At 42.7% G+C, this 17,228-nt stretch overlaps 1 protein-coding gene across 1 annotated transcript in view; it reads right to left on the reverse strand.

Annotated features, from left to right (window-relative positions):
* Positions 1-17,228, reverse strand: part of LOC144784130 (transmembrane channel-like protein 2) — a 415,583-nt gene that overhangs the window by 171,555 nt on the left and 226,800 nt on the right. Inside the window, exon 13 of the mRNA XM_078662812.1 lies at positions 11,349-11,416. Coding sequence (XP_078518938.1) covers positions 11,349-11,416 — 68 coding nt within the window. The remainder of the gene's footprint in view (positions 1-11,348; positions 11,417-17,228) is intronic.

Here is a 17,228-nt window from a genome sequence, read left to right on the forward strand (position 1 = left end):
ATGGGGTGGGGGTGGTGCTTTCCCAACTATCTCCTGATGGGTTTGAGCACCCTATCCTCTTTTTGAGCTGCACATTGTATCCTAGGGAAAAGAGATACCCCATAATAGAAAAGGAGTGTCTTGCTATCAAGGGGGCAATAGACAAGTTGTGGTATTACCTTGAGGGTTCCCACTTTATCCTTTAAACTGATCATGCCCCACTCCTTTGGTTGAGCAGAAACAAAGGGAACAATCAGCGCATCCATCGCTCGTTTCTGGCTTTACAGCCCTTCTCATTTGAGGTTCATCATCGCAAGGGCTCTGAGAATGGTAACGTGGAATTCCTTTCCCATGGAAGAGATGCCGCTCTAGCTTGGGGAACGCTGGAAGGGAATCACTGAGGAGTCCATTCAAGAACGAAGCATACAGACCTTCGTCATCGCGCCAGTGTTTGGGGAGGAACTGCCGATTCCGAACATCCAGGAAGAAGAGTTCCTGCCCGTGAAGAAGTCGCCACCCGGAGAAGATGAGAAGAAGAAAGCGGGCCCTTCCCGGCACCACTCTGAAAGCGGCCACCGCCCTGGAGGGTCGTGGCTTCACAAGGTACGAGGTCAATTAGGTGCTGTCTGGGGTAGGGGAAGGCCGGGGTTGCAGGGTGAACGCACCAGAGCTGCGGATTAAGACAAATACCTGGGGTTGATAACATAGCTCTCCTGATAGTAGCACGAATCACGGTGGTGGTCGGGTGCCTAGCCCTTCACTCCCTTCCCTGATTAATCTAAAGGCAAAGAAACGTCCTTTATACCAAATCTTCTTTTCTTTTGTGTTCTGGGACCTGAATCGTCTTTCTTTTGCTCTGCACGGCGAGTCAACTCTTCCTGTTGTTTTTGAATTCTGAAACCCAGAGGAGCTACTTTGTATCAAAAAGAGAGAGAAGACGTTCTTCTACCCCATAAAGACTTTAAGTTATTTAGAGACAGTGGCCTGTATTTGTGAAGTAACTAATAAACCTCTGAAACAAATCACTCCCTGTCTTATCGTTACTTCTCCACCACGCCACACACGGTTCCCTTGAGGACTACAGGTGCATGTGCTAGGTTGTCAAAATCACCTGCTACTTTGGGAAGGTTAAGAGTTCAAGTGAGGCCCTGTGAAATAGCCATGATTTGGGCCGACAGGTACAGACATGGTAGAGAGACTCAGTCCTTACATTCTGATGTCCTGTCATTCCAAGGCACAGTTCTGCTTTACCAGCAGAATCCCTGTGACAGGAGCACAAAGGGGAATGAAGGATGCACGCAGGACAATGGGAAATCAGGGAGGTAGAGAGAGAGTGTGAGCACTATAAGCATAGAGTCCATGATAACAAGTCTGCAAGCAGAGGTGCAGAAATGATTTGAAGTCTCCGAAGCTAACCAAAAAGAGATCCAGATTATTGGTCAGACCTTAGAGGGGCAGTTAGACGATGTTGCACAGTGGACTACTGTTTTGGAATTAAAAGTCGCGGAGATGAGCAAGAAACTTAGAGATAACTCCTCAGAGATATTTACATTAATAAAAGCAAAAATCAAAGCCTATTGGATGACCTGGAGAGGTTGGAAAACCACTCACTCCGAAACAACTTGAGAATATTAAATGTACCTGAGGGTTCAGAGCAGGAGGATTTGAAAGGGTTTGTTTTAATATTTCTTAGAAAGGCCTTGAGTGATAAGCATTATCTGGATTTGGTGAAAGACATTCAACAGGTACATAAGGACCCATTTGATTTGAAAGAAGTGCAGAAGAGGCCGAGGAGAATTTTTCTGAACTTTTCATAATAGTCTGCAAAGGAGCAAATATTAGAAATAGCTCTAGAACACTATTAGTGTGGGGGTGGGGGTATTGTGCGGTATTAGGTCAGGTATCAGTAGAGCAACAGAGCAGGTACAGTGGGACTTGGGTCAAAGAATGGACGAGATATTAAAATTTGGCGCCAAGGTGCAGTTGACATTCCAAGCCATGTTAAAAGTAATGGGGAATAATGAGATGCATAACACAAGGAAAGTAGATCAGGCTGACAAGCATATTAGGAATGTGCAAGCTTTAGGGCAGAAAGAAACTTAAGGTATATCTCCAGTTGAGTGTCCTCACAATTATGTAATGTGATAGGTGGAAGTCACACCAATATGCAAAAGGGCATTTAGGATCATACCATTTAGTTTTGGGTTTGTTCCTCGAGGAGTAGGGAGGCAGGGTAGAGAGCGCAGGGTAGGGGAGCAGTTGGAAAAAAATACCCAAAAGTATAGTACTCTTTTTCGTTATTATTAATAATATGGTTAGTAACATTATTAGCCTTAGAGTTGATCTTCGGCACTTCAGATTAGGGTCAGGCCCATATTTGCAGCGTCTGACTACAGTATCTGAGGCATATAGTTAGATAGAGGAGGAAGCAGATCCAGATCTTAACCAAGAATATAAATGGGTTGAGGACAAAGCAGAAGCAGAAATTAGTTATGCAGTATCTTCAGGATAGTCCGGCTCAGGTCCTTTTTTATCTACAAGAGACACATCTTACTTTTGGATAGTGTAAGAAATTATTTGGGAGGCAGAAGTGGATACAGGATATAGTATGCACTGATCAGGCAATTACCCATAGGGGTATTGAACTTTTATTGAGGAAGAATTCTGGTCTAGATCTTCTAGACCAGTGGTTCCCAAACCTTTGACTCCTGAGGACCCTCATTGAGTCACCACTGAAAGCCGGGGACCCACAAGCAATTTGTAGGATTTAAATTTCAAACATGAAAACAGTAATATGAAAAAAATTAACACATGTGTACACACAAAACAAATACTTGAATTACTGATGATTTTAGGGGCATATTTATAAGCCTCTATCACCATGGGAACATCACTTTTTGAGACGTTCCTGTGGCGATAGGGGCTTTGCCTTATTTACAAGGCAAAGTTAATAACGGAGCCTTGTAAATAAGACCCCCTTTCACCCAATGCTTAGTGTGAAAGGGGTGGGCAGTGGGTGTTTCGGTGGGCGTTTCCCCTGCAACACCCATTGATTTTGACGTTGCCCCCTATTTACAAGGGCAGCGTAAATGAGAGGCATCGCCAAAATTAAGGCCATGGAAAACCTGGTCTTAACTTGGAAAAACAAGGTGAATTGCTTCATTTCTCCTCGTTTTTCAAAACGCCTTGGATGGTTTATGTTCAGGAAGGTGACCCTTCCTGCACATCAACAATCTTTAAAACAAAATGACATTTTGTAACTTCAATGTGTGCTGCATTAAGCAGCACACATAGAAGTGACAAAAGAACATTTCAAGATTGTTTATGTGCAGGAAGGGGACCTTCATGTAAATAAACACTCTTCCCCTGGTAAGTGTAGCACCAGCGCAGGGGAAACGCAGGGCTTTCCCCTATATTCTTGTACGTATGGCGAAGCCCTACGTTTCTGAAGTGGCGGAGTGTGTTGCTAAGCCCAGAAAGCTAACAACACTCTCCGCCACTTCTGTTGTATTTTATATTGAAAGAATATGCACGAAAACGAAAAAGGTTAATGAGAAGGTTGATACTGATGACAGTTTATAGGTCAGTGTGCTAGATTACGATTGTCACTTATGAACTGCACTTTAACAAAATAATGTCTCTGACAAAAGCAGTAACCCACTGACCTATGCATATAAAATACTGTTTATTAAAATGCATGGAACACGTTCTTTGCAGTAAGCAAATTAACCCTCTGTGCTACATTAGATAAGTCAAAGCTGCTACTGGACAAAACGTTCATCTCTCTCCAGCAGGGACATTAATCACTGGTGTTATCTTGACACTTTTATTGTTCTTTGAAAACTGCTAATTAAACAAGATACTTTGCAGTGCTTTTAAAACTTCTGCGTGCGGACCCCCTGGGAATGCGTCAGGGACCCCTGGAGGTCCTCGCACCACAGTTTGGGAAGCACTGTTCTAGACTATAGGACCGATGTAGCAGGCAGATGGGTAGTCTGGAAACTTAAATATGGAGTATCCTTATTTACTTGGGGTATTGACCAAGCTCTGATGATCCTGGACCACTTGAAACATTATGGCTCACTAAAGTGGAATTTCCTGGTCCATTAGTAATAGATGGGGATTTTAACATTCTTTTGAATAGAGAGTTGGACACCACATCCACTAGAAAGGTAGTTGCTATGGTTAAGGTTACTGAAGCTTTAAATGTTTGATGCATGATTGTGGCCTGTGTGATGCATGGCATGGGAAGATGGGAGCAGAGAGGGGGTATACCTTCTAAAGTAAAAAGTACCAAATCCATTCAAAAATAGATATGTTTTTAGTGGGTAACACCCACAGAAGTAAAATAAGGGATGTATCCTATAATCCAGTCCACTGTTTGGACCACTTGGCTGTCCTACTAACTGCACAATTATCAGAAGGTTTGGGTGAAGGGAGATGGACAGTGGACAGAACACTTTTAGTCGACCAAGGAGTAATAAACAATCTTAGAGAACATATTAGAATCTTCTTCAAAGAAAATGAGGGTATTGCCTTGCCTTTTATAGTGTGTGGGATGTCTTTAAGTCACATATGCGAGGGTTCCTTCATAAGATAGCACCTGTTAAGACTAGAACATTACGAGAAAAGGTGAGGAGAACAGAAGAAGTAACAAGAGGCCTTGAGTGGGTTGATTGAGAATAGTGTGAGAGCGTTTGCTAGCTCTGCATATGGGCAGAAGAGTGGTAGGTTGCTTGCATGGAAGGCAAGAGCAGCCAGAGCAAAGAACTATATTGGTAAACTGATGGTCAGTGAAAATGGGAGTGTCTCCGAAAACCCTGTCCAGATTAATAAAAGTATAAGAAAGGCATTTGAGCTGTTATATACTGAAACATGTGAGGTTGATTTGAGGTTGATGAGAGAGTGGTTGAGGATTCAACAACTTCCATGTATGTAAATATAATAAAGACACATAATCTCTGCACTCCAAGTAGTAAGATTTGCAGGTTTTATTAGCTTCTTAACCACTTCATCTATGCGTTTTGACCTTCTCGGTCTATTTCATGGTTTTTAATAACAATAGTAAATAAAGAATGTTTCAAATACATTAAAATAAAATTGTAAAAGTGAGGTTAATTAAAAAAAATCAATCAATCAGTCGGATTTGTAGAGTGCACTAATCACCCATGAGTTTATCCAGGAACTGATGTCTGCTGTATGGGGCTTCATTCAAAGAGCCAGGTCTTAAGTCCCCTTCTGCATTCCTGGAGGGGGATGTCCTGAAGTGGACGGGGAGGCAGTTCCAGGATGTTACAGCAAGGTAGAAGGAGGAACGGCCTCCACTGTTGCTGCGCCGGATGCAGGGGGTGTGAGCGAGAGAGAGGCAGAGCATAGAATTCTAGCTCGGCAGTGGAAACTCAGGCAGTGTTTGAGGTATGCAGGTACTTGGTTGTGAAGGGCTTTATAGGAGTCTGTCAACAGCTTGAATTGGCATTTTGTTTGTGTATGGGGAGCCAGTGGAGGTTCCTCAGGTGGGGGGATGATATGTGTCTGTCTTGGGAGGCTCAGGGTGAGTCCGGCGGCTGAGTTATTTGTGATTTGAAGTCTTTTCAGGAAGTGTGCTGTGAGTTCAGAGTACAGAACGTTGAAATACTCCAGGCGGCTGGTGACTAGGGCTTGCAAAATGGTTCATCTGGTGGAGATTGGGACCATTTGAGAAGTGTATGTAGATGTGGAGGGTGAACAGGCAGGCACAGGAGACTGCATTGTATGGTTCTTCATGTTGAGTTTGTTGTCAAGAATGATACAAAGGTTTCGGGCTTGGTCCATGAGGTTGGAGGGGGGTCCTAGTTTGGCAGGCCACCAGGAGTCATCCCACGGTGAGGTGGTATTCCCGAAGATCAGAACCTTTGTTTTGTCTGTGTTGAGCCTGAGGCAGTTGCCCATCATCCTGTCAGTGGTGCTGGTCATGATGAGGTGGAAGCTGGACTTTGCAGTGGAGAGGTCTTTGGATAGGGAGAGAATGAGCTGGGTATCGTCTGCGTAGGAGATGATGTTAAGTGTGGTTTCTGACAATGTTGGCCAAGGAGGTCATATAGGTGTTGAATAGGGTAAAGCTGATAAACGATCCTTGGGGTACGCGCAGATGATGTCCTTGGGCTTCGAGGTGAAAGGAGAGAGGAGGGCTCTCTGAGTTCTGCCTGAGTTCTTCCTGAGGAAGGACACAATCCATTTCAGTACATTGTTCCTGATGCCAATGTGATGGAGCCTATTGAGAAGGGTGTGGGGCAGAGAAGGTGTTGAGAGCTGCCGAGAGGACGAGGAAGACCATCGCAGCCAAGTCTCCTTGGTCCAGGAGACTTCTGATGTCATCAATTGCATTGATCAGAGCTGTTTTGGTGCTGTGGTTGGAGTGGAATCTGGATTGTGTTGGCTCCAAAAGCTTTGTCCTATAGGTATGCAGTGAGTGGTTGGTTAACAGCTTTCTAGAGTACGTTGGCTGGAAAAGAGAGCAGGGGGTTCAGATAGAGATTTCTGAGTTTGTTGGGGTCAGCAGAGGGCTTATTTGGGAGAAGTTTGATTCTGGTGTGTTTCCAATCATCCGGTTGGGTGGCTGAGGTGATGGATGTGTTGAGGATGTCAGTGAGTTTGCTGCTGATGGTGCTGTTGCCAAGGTTGAACATGTGTTCTGGACAAGCGTCTGTGGGGGGTCCTCAGTGGATGGAGTGCATAATTTCAGATGTGTTTTGAGAAGAAAGTTGGTTCCATCTGGTGATTCTATTGTTTGTGGGGGCGTCTGTGGGGTCTAGAAGGCTGAAGGTGTCGGTGGTGATGGGTTGGGGTACAAAGTTTCTGTAAATAGTGGATGTCTTACTGTGGAAGTAGTTGGCAAGGGAGTCATACAGCTCCTGTGAGGGGGAGGTGCTGTTTTGAGTTGCAGAGGGGTTGGGAGAACTCCTTGATGATGCTGAAGAGGTATTTGCTGTGCTTGTAGCTGGCTTGCATGCAGGTGTCTAGGTGTGCCTTCTGGTGACTTTAAGGAGTTTGTGATACGGGCTGAGTGAGTTCTTAGTTGGTTTAATCGGTGGGATCCCTGGTGGTACGCCATCTCCATTCCAGTTGCATGCAGCTGTGTTTCCCTGTTTTAAGTTTAGGGGTGTACCAGCTGGCTCGTTTGGAGTGTCTGTGGGGTTTGGAGGTTTTTTCTGGGGGGTGACTTTGTTAGCGCTGTCAGAGATCCAGGTGGTGAAGTTTTTGTTTTCTTGTTTGATGTCCGAAGTGGTGTGGGGGGAGGAGCTGAGGGCATCTGCCCACTGGCTCTCAGATACATTGCTCCAGTTGCGATGAAAGGTGTTTAGCAGTCTGGTGGTCGATGGTGTGATATGACCAGGTGAACTCAGTGTTGGGGCTGTATTTGACTCTGTTCTAGCTGTGAAAATGGGATCTAACATATGTCCTGAAATGTGCATTAGGTCAGTGACTATGTGAGTTAGGCCACTGGTGCTCATGCTGTCTAGAAGGTTGGAAGTGTTGGGGGCCCAAAGGAAGATGTATTGTTTTGTGTCTATTGCTTGGCGATGATGAATTTGGGGATAATATTGCAGAAGCTTGGGTGGGGTCCTGGGGTTCTATAGGTGAGAGTGTCATCGATGGTGGTTTTACCGTCTACACTGAGCTGGAAGTTGGGGTGCTCCATGATCGATCTGTAATCGCCCATCGTGATGGTGCAGTGGATAGATTCCTTGTGTATCATGGTGATTCAACCTCGGTGTTTGTTGATGGGGTCATGGTGGCTAATCTTTTATCCACCGGTGTGGCTGCGGTGATGTTCCGTGAGGAGACGGCGTTGAGCTAGGTCTCTGTGAGGAAGACGATGTCGGGGCGAGGGTGGTAATGGTGCTCCATATCTCGGTCACATGATTGCAGAGGGAGCAAACATTGAGTAGGATGCAGTCGAGTTGATGACAAGTAGTCATATCCAGAGGTGTGGTGGAAGTAGGGTGCCCTGGTGAGTTGTGTTGCAGGTGAATCGGCAGTTGAGGCAGGAAATGGGACCTGCTATGGAGCAAGGAGAAGTACGGCGGCATTTCTTGTTGCGGGGTCTGGCAAGGAGGGCGGTGAGCTCTGTTCTGGAGTAGCAGTGGATTGTGGGAGAACAAGGGTTCCTGACACTAGGTGTGGTCCAGACACGTATGCAGCACCAATAGCATATTTTGAGCCCCTAACCACCTCACCACCACCAGGGAACAAAGTTCCATGGCGGTTGCGGCACTCAAATAACGGTCCAACTGCCAAACTTATAATATGGCAGTTGGACTGCCAGTCTGATGGTTGCTGGACTGCCACAGCCATGCCCCGTGAGTCTGGCGGGCCCTGGAACACCAGACTCGTATTAAGGCACTAATTTAATAAAAACATCATTGAACATTTTAAATTACAATCTATAGTACAGAAAAATAATATCAATTATACTAACATTACTAATACTGTGACGTGATATTTATGTATCACAGTGTTAAAAACTCAGTATTTGGTCCAAATACTTCAAAATACCTTTCCACTTGCTCTTAACTTCCATCAGGGCATGAAAAGTGATCACACTGCCTCCAACTTGTCTCCGCTATCATGACCATAACTAATATGTCAATTTGTCCTGAACCATTGAGGTTGGTATGTGACACCTTATCATAGCAAAATCAGGCATACTAAGGGCCCGATAACAAGTTTAGAGGCGTGGGAGGAGGCCGTAAAACCACTGCCCCACTCCCACACTGCCAGACAGGGCCACCTCCCGCCTGCCAGATTACGAGTATTATTGGGGTCTGGCGGGAGAGCATCATGGCAGTCCTGCAGTGGTGCAGTTTAAAGGCTCATATGTGAGCCTTAAACTGCACCACAGCAGGACAGCCAGTGCACGCTCCTGCACAGCGGAGACTGTGCATTCCATGCCCTGCAGGGAAGGGGTGCATGCACACAGAGGGGCACAACATGTGCCCCTCCTGCATGCACCCCCATGCAAGAGGGCCAAGAGGGGAAACTGTAGGGCACCCTTTCTTTCCTCACCACCAGCAGTTTCATGGAGTAAGAACCTCCATGAGTCGTATTGTGCTTGGCGGTGCCACAATATTTAACAATGGCCAAGTCATCTCTTTAAGTATTTGTATACCTCTATAATAAGAATCTGTGAGGATCACATATCTGTACTCCTATCTCACCACATATTTTTTTGTTGTTGCAATTTTATATAGGGCAAGCTCAATCTGAAAGTATTAGAGTGCTTCCCATGTGCACCAGTTAAATTACACAAGGTCATTCAATTTCTTTTAGGCTTGGGGAGATTATGTGATTTGCCAAGAATCACAGGATGTGCGCCAATGTCAAAACTAAAACCTGTTTCACCAGTTCTGGCTTAACACCACATCCTACCTATAGAAATAAAGCTGGGTATGAGTGAATAAGGGAGTTGTTTTTCCCAAAGGGGTACTAATTGACATTAAATAGACACAGCAAAGATTGAATGGTCTGCAATATCTTTGGGACCTCCAAAGTGAAAAACATACCCATCTTTAATTTTAAGTTATGTATGGCAACAAATCCCTGCCTTCAACATCTACACAAGGCCAGAGAAGTAAATTGTGAGGGCACATGGCCTCCCCTACCAAAGATAACATTTTGCCAATCCCCACCACCCTCTACATTTACTCACCAGCTCCAAATATATAAAAATGTCTGACCTCTTGCCACCCATCCCCACCATGTTTCACATTTACCCTTCCTATACCCAAATAAAAAAAAGAATACTGGGCCTCCTGCCCCCCCGCTCTCTACATTTTGACCCCGCCTAAAGATAATTACCACTCACCTCACTATCCTCCGTGTCTTCTTTCCCCCTTTAATTTTCCTGTTAAAGTTGAGCTTTCCATTCTTAGATGAGAGCTAGCATGGCACTACACAGCTTGTTTCCCCTGTCCAGAGATCCATGCAGACAGGGGAATGTGGCAGTAAATGTAAGTAAAATACTGCCTCCATTCTCCTGCCTCCCTTGGCTCTGTGTAATAGCAGGAGAGGCATAATGAGGCTGTTTAGTCTCCACATACCGGAGCAAAGCAAGGAAACAGTGACCACTTTCTTGGAGACATATAGTTGGAAAAATCTTTTGTGACTAACTGGATTTCGTTACAGTTATTCAGGTTAATGGATTCCAATAGAAGCCATTCATAACTGTGAAATAATATCTAATTCTGAAGGCAAAAGGGTCTCTCTAGAAGTGGAAAACATAGCAACTTAGCAACCTTGTACTAATTCACCTTAAATGACAAAAGGATGATTAGATGGGGGAAATGCCTTTCTCCAAGTGATTTGGGCATTTGTTCTCCTTTACGTTGGCTACCATGTAGCGTTGGGTTCAATTGCAGTTATGTATGGTGGAAATCTCATGGCTAGTTGATTTTGAAGAGACAAATAACACATTTACCAACTGGGGGTACTCACATGTATAGAATCATCAATGGTGAAAATCTACTGGTTATCAGCGATGGCAAACTTTAGATGAGGAATGAAGCAGAATTTAATCTGGCAGCACAGTGTATGTGGAATATTCACCAGGGTCCCTACTACACAGAGTGGACCAGGGGCGCAACGGGCATGTGTGCCAGTTTTGTGTGCTCCTGATGAAATTTGGTATTACAGAACGGGCCGCAGATGCTTGTGCACCCCCTTCTGAAATACAGATATCGTGGGCATACTTGTAGTGTCAGCGCTATCATTGGAGGGCATTCCCTCATTTGTATGGGGCATGTCCCCATGCACATGAGGGAACCACTTTGCCTCTGGGCCCGCACCCTATTGTGAACATGGGCACAGAGGCAACCATGTCTTTAGGAGGCCACAAAAAGGTTGCACACTTTCAGGGTGCCTCCTAAAGGCAGCCCTCTGAAGGGGAGAAAGGGGGTTCTTTGGACACCTCAGACATCTCCATCCAGGCGGGTGCAGTCACTCACTGCACCCGCCAAGAAAGGGTATCTCTCGCCTCTCTTGAAAGTGCAGGCAGGTGACACTTGTACCATGAAACATGGAGCAGCTTTGAAGCTGCCCTCTGTATTTCATTTGAATGCACTGCGCCCAGGGTGGAATAAGTTTGCAGCTGCCCTGGGGCAGCGCATTCGTGTTAATATGGTGCACTGTCCCTATTTGCGCAGGGCCCGCCTTTTTAAAGGTGTGCCGTGGCTCAAGCAGGGAAAGTGCACTGTAAATGTAATACGCCCCCTGACAGACTATAGCTCAAACCTTAAACAGAACGTGATTAATGCACATTATTGAAACAACCTCAATTTCACAAAAATATTTAAAATATTGAGTGGATTTGATAAAAGAAAATATTTGCTTACCATATCATTCCTTGATTGAAGATCAGCCCCAATACGTTTCCACTAATATCAAACTCCGCATATGAAGGCTATGTAAAAAAATAAAGATAGCATAAACTATGGAAATGGCCTCTCCCAATATCATAAAAGTAAATGGTGAAGGTGCTCGTAAACAGCAGTACGTTGAAATATACGCATCTGATCGTATAAAGAGGCAATTTGCATGCAGATCTATACAAACTGCTAATAATATTTCAAAGTAGAAGAACATTGTGTGGTTTTATGTTCTCGATTATTAAAACTCAGGAAGTAATTACATCGTTCTTCAGATATTCTAAACATTTAAAGCAACATCATAAGACATCTACCTCAAATGCAATGCTCACAGAGGTGATGTTTGAAGTTAACTTGTGAATTTCTTTCCTACAGAATAAAATGCCCAGCTACAGGGATTGATCCGAGAAGGGAATTTTTTCAAACCATTATATTACAGCATCAAATGTCTCTCTACTTTGCCTGATGAGAAAACATGAGTTTTGGAAATGTTCATTTTAGCAACACTATTAACTTCTAGTTCCCAACAGGACTGAAAACAACGACACATGCACAGTAAAATATTATTTTGCCAGAATCTGTCCTATATTTGGTTTTCGACACTGCTGATCACCCACTGCTGTTTAAATTCTTCCATGTGAAACTTTGGGGCAGTACTGAACTGGTATTGCTTTTACCTCTCGAATAGTTACTATTCAGCACAATTGTTTGTCCCTTTCCCTTCCTCCCTTCCTTTGCTATTCTTTGTTCAGAAGGGTGGGGAGTAACTAAGCAGTGCAACATTAAGCAGCACTAAGCGACACAAATCACTACAAACTCCAAATATTTCGTTAAAAGTAGATGCAAGTGGGCGGGAACCGAGCAAATACCCCTCCCATCTCACAAACCCTGATCAACTGAAGTCATACAAAGTATGTTGACCCCGCATATAATCCTAGTATCAACTGAAAACAGGTGCAATCACGTGCCTAATGGTAGCTTTTTTGTATATGGCTCGTTCATCTTTGAGCTATAGCCCTATGCTAAATCTTTGTGAATGTTGGGCTATAATGGTATTTTATTGTGACTGTAGCCAATGACATTGTTGGTGTGTGACATGTAAGTACAGCGCTGGGCTATTTTTGGCCATTTGTATTAGGCAGTGTTGGAATTTTTTATTGGATTTGGCATTTTTGTTTACTTAAGTTTGTATTTGCATAACAGTCTGACAGTTTACAAGCCGAGATGAACAAACAGATTGTGCAGATGTTAATAATATAAACTTACAAAAGAAGTCACTTCTAGCAAGTTGTAACTATGTAAAAAGACTTAATCAGGATTGTGATGGGAGCCAAAAATAAGAAAAAGCCATAAAGGAAAAGCTATTTTGATACTCAAAACGCCTGCTTTTATTATGGTTTTATACAAGTGCTTCTTTCTGACCGTAACTTCCTTATGGGTTACTTCCCTCCTCTTTGTATGTTCTTTCCTGTCTCACTACATTCGTCCTCATAACCCACCTTTAAGCTAATCTTACAATCCTATTTTTGACCTTTGCCTATCTTTCCTTTCACATATCACTTCCATTTTATACACATCTGGGTCTCAACATTATTTTAAACTCTTACCTTCATTACTTCTTTTCCTCCTAATTATTCAAATACACTGGTGCACTCTTTTTAATGAATACATTACTCTCACACCATAAAATATTTCAATCTATTTCCATTTCCTTTCATTCTATCCAAAATATTATGCCCAGCAACCTCTTTCATCTTTTCTATGTATCTCACCAAAATCCTAGGTCATTCAGCTTGAAGTTTAAATTATTTCCTGTCAGAAATTGGGTTTGTAATTTGGGTGGGGGCCCCAATATAACTTATTCAGGTATGTATTGTATATGTGTTCAGCAACACTTGGGGCATTTAACGCGCTGCATTGAAATATGCTTCATACAGCCTACTTCATATACTTTTGTGCATTGTGAAGCATGCTAGTTGACTGTTTTACAGGAAGAAGTGAGATTGGCTCTGCATTTATTTGTTTCTTTTCATTGTGTTTCCAGGCCTCACTACTGTGGAGGTTAAAGGTGAAATGCGGGCAGTGGACTAGTCCCATAACATAGTGAAGCTTGGACACTGGACAATTCCTTTAATATACAATGAAAACACAAGCCTTAACCATCAGTCCTCCTCAAACCTTTTGGCTGTCCGGATCAGTATACTTTGAACTAATCAATAGCTGTGGATGACTCCATTGCGATTTTGCCAGAGAAAAAGAAAAGGATTTTTTTACACTCCTTTGGAGCCCAAGGATTGTATTTGTATTCACAGTTGTAGGGGATGTGAACACATTTTTATGAACTATACTTTATCGGCATAGGTATTTTGCACCTAAAGTTTGCATTTGAATTACTAGGTGCCGGTCCCATCAGCTCAAGAAAAGAATCATTGAGACGGTGAAGAATAAGTAGCAGAGCTTAAAAAATTGGCAATAGATTGAAAACTCGGAGTTCGTCAGGAAGATTTGTTTAGAGATCAATTAATGAAGCTTGCTAACAAATATGCTACTCAAGAAAGCTTATGTGTAAAGGGGGATTCTCCTCTAAATTTCGTATTAGCTATAGTACTTTCCTAAGGTATGAAGGAGAAGGAATCAGGCACCAGATACATTGGTGGTGAGAAGAGTCAGGAAGGAAAGGGAACTTTGGACAAGGATTATGACTAGTGTGGCAAAGTAGCTAGTGTTGATAACAAATTAATTTTGAATATAAATGAGAATTCAGTTAAAACTGTGTTGGATGATGTTTTGGGGTGTAACATTGCAGATATTTGCAGACAATGGGTGACCTTATACTATTATCAAAAAATTGTGGAGAGAAATATCTGTGCAGAAGGTAGGAGACACATTACTTTGAATCTAACATTCAGCCTGAAGGCATAATGGTGAACGTATTGATATGGTCAGTTTCCGATGTTTTGTCTTCAAATTAAGAATAGAAGTATTCAAGGAGGAAAACTGTCTGTTGCTGAAAAAGGACCTCCAGTTTTGGGTTATTTTGATCAGAGAAAGTTAAACATTATACTAGAACCGATTAGTAGGGAAAAACCTTGGTGATTGATGATGGGGTAAATATAGGTAATGACGTGCTGAGTACGTTTCCTAAGGTTTTCAGCAACACATTGGGGAACATTAACATTGGATTATTTTGAAAGCTAACACACTCTGAAAGTACACAAAGTGAGGAACATTCCTATGATAGTAGGAGATGAGGTTTGTAAGGAGGAATGGGCTGCACTGGCAGTAATCAAACTAATTGAAGAATCAGACTAGATGTTTCAACTGATGGTAGCGAGTAGTAACAATGGTAACATTAGGTTATGTATTGATTTACGCCACCTTGACAACATTGTCATCGATGTATTTTCGTGCCCAAAGTTAAATGAAATGGTGACATGTTTTAAGGGGGTGTAGTGGTTTTGCACCATTGACGGTATATCACCAAAATTCATTGACTCCTGGATCGATGAGACTTATGCCATCCATCACCCCTGAGGGTTGTTTTTAGTTTAAGTGGATCTGCCTAGCTTTGGCAGTGGCTGTATTTCAAAGCTTAAAGTTTAAGTTGTTTCCGAAGGTGAATGGTTCAATGTTCTTGCGAGATGATATGTTAGTATTCGGACAAGATAAAAAAGTACACGACGACAAGTTGTTGCAGATACTCAGGCTCAGATTATCATAATATGTGTTGCCCTTGTATCACACAAAGTGTTGCAAGGGCAAATCAATACTAACGTCAGATTTACCAAGTAATGTAAGGACACCTTGCATGGCCCTGCATTGCTCTTTAAATATGGAGCAAGCCAGCACAAGTCACTGCCTCGCATTCTTCTTCTTTGGGAAGGTGTATCATGGGTGGAGTGTAGGTGTGCTCATGTATCCACCCATGGATTTTGGAATTCCCAGATTTATCAAGACTGGTAAACCTGGAAATGCATCAAAATGCTAAGTCTTCCCTGGGGAGGCGCAATGAAGAGAAATATATTAATTTCTCTTCGCTGCTTCCTCTTTCTAAGTGTGCTGCATTTTGCAGCACACTTAGAAAGAGGAATGTGCCTCTTTAGATCGTTTTTCTGCATGTGGGTGTCCCTTCATGCACAAAACATCCTGCCTGCAGCACAGGCACCATTGTACCATTAAGCAAAGCTGCCTGTCTTGGTGCTAGTGTATCAGTAGAAGTTTGATAAACCTGGGCCTAAGTATATTATGGAAAGAATGAAATGTGGAATTTTCTAAGTTCAAACTAGCTGAACAAAACATAACTTACCTTGGTCATAATATTGGTGAAGATAGTATCAAACCCAAGCCACCTTTTGTTGTGCTATTCAGAGTGCATCAGCACCTACTAGCAACAATGATGTAAGATTAGCCCAAATCATGCAAAATCCCTTTTGAAGCTTGCCAAAAAGTCCTATCACATTAGGCAGCAGTTAAAGACACAGATCACGTGTGTGTGGTCTAGTGAGAGTGAGGAAAACGTTGTTGCATAAAAGCTGCTATTGAAAGTGTGTCAGCTCTATCATGTTTTGCTCCAAATGCAGCCAGCGTCATCATCAAAGATGCTAGCAGTACAGAGCAAGGAGCTGTTATGTTCCGATAGATGTGAGTGGAAAGAAGAAATTCATTATTGCTTTTGAATAAAGATTGTTGTCCCCTTGGAAGAAAAGTATTCCATTATGGAGCAAGAAACGTTAGCTTGTGAATGGGTTGTGGACCATTTTAGAGCTTTTATTTAAGGGAACCAATTTACTATCTGTTGTGATCACAAACCCTTGGATAAAATGTAAACACCTGAAGGCACTGTAAGTGCTTCTACTAGGATTGATTTGCTATTTTTTTTTTATTGAACCAGGACAGTACACAGGATACACAGCAAATTATTATGGAAACACAACATATTATCATGATATACAGTATGAGCAGAACAGTAAAGAGAAACAAAATTCAGACTTGTAAATAGATAGCGACATTGCTAATAAAAAAAAAAAATACCTACTGCCCTAGAAGCTAAATGCTACCACTTAAGGTCGGGCTAATTCCAGCCTTCCAGTGAGTGACCGGACTCCAAATTGCATCTCCCAACTTCCTGGCTTTCAGTCCTCTTGTAGCGTAAATTGTAGTCTCGAAGCTATATACCGCTAAAAAGCGGGCTATCCACATCTGGAAGCTGGGGGGATCCGAATCTTTCCAGCGTGCGGACAAAATAATTCTTAGGACCGCTGTGCCAATAAATACAAGTCTTTTTTCGCCTCTTGATAACTTTAGAGAACTATCATAACCCATTAAAAATAAACAATCGGAATCGGGGAGCCTGTGACCAAATAGTACCTCCCAGAAGTCTGACATCATACTTTTAATTAAATCCAGCTTGCAGCAACCACTAAACATGTGAGTACTATCAGCAGGACCCATTGCACATCTGGGACACAAATCATTCTCTCTTTTTCCCCAAGCATGTAGCTTAGCCGGGGTATAGTACAAACTAAACATGGTTTTATACAACTGGGCTTTGAGATTACTAGACATAAGAAGACGGTTTGTCAACTCAATACCTTTATACACATCAACATTTGGATTATCCAGCTTCGCTGCCCACATTACCTCGATTTTCTCAAGATCATCCTGAATTTTGGTCATTAAAATATCATACAGTCTGCCAATTCTGATCTTAAATCTTCCCATTAAATCAAACAATTCAATACTTAACATACCAACTGTTGATTCGTTAGCTTTGATCTTAGCAAACAATTGTACGAATTTAAGATAGTCTCCATTAAGTAAATTATATTTCAATTTTAGATCCAGAAA

This window comes from Lissotriton helveticus, chromosome 10 (genome assembly GCF_964261635.1).
Source record: "Lissotriton helveticus chromosome 10, aLisHel1.1, whole genome shotgun sequence".
Lineage (NCBI taxonomy): Eukaryota > Metazoa > Chordata > Amphibia > Caudata > Salamandridae > Lissotriton > Lissotriton helveticus.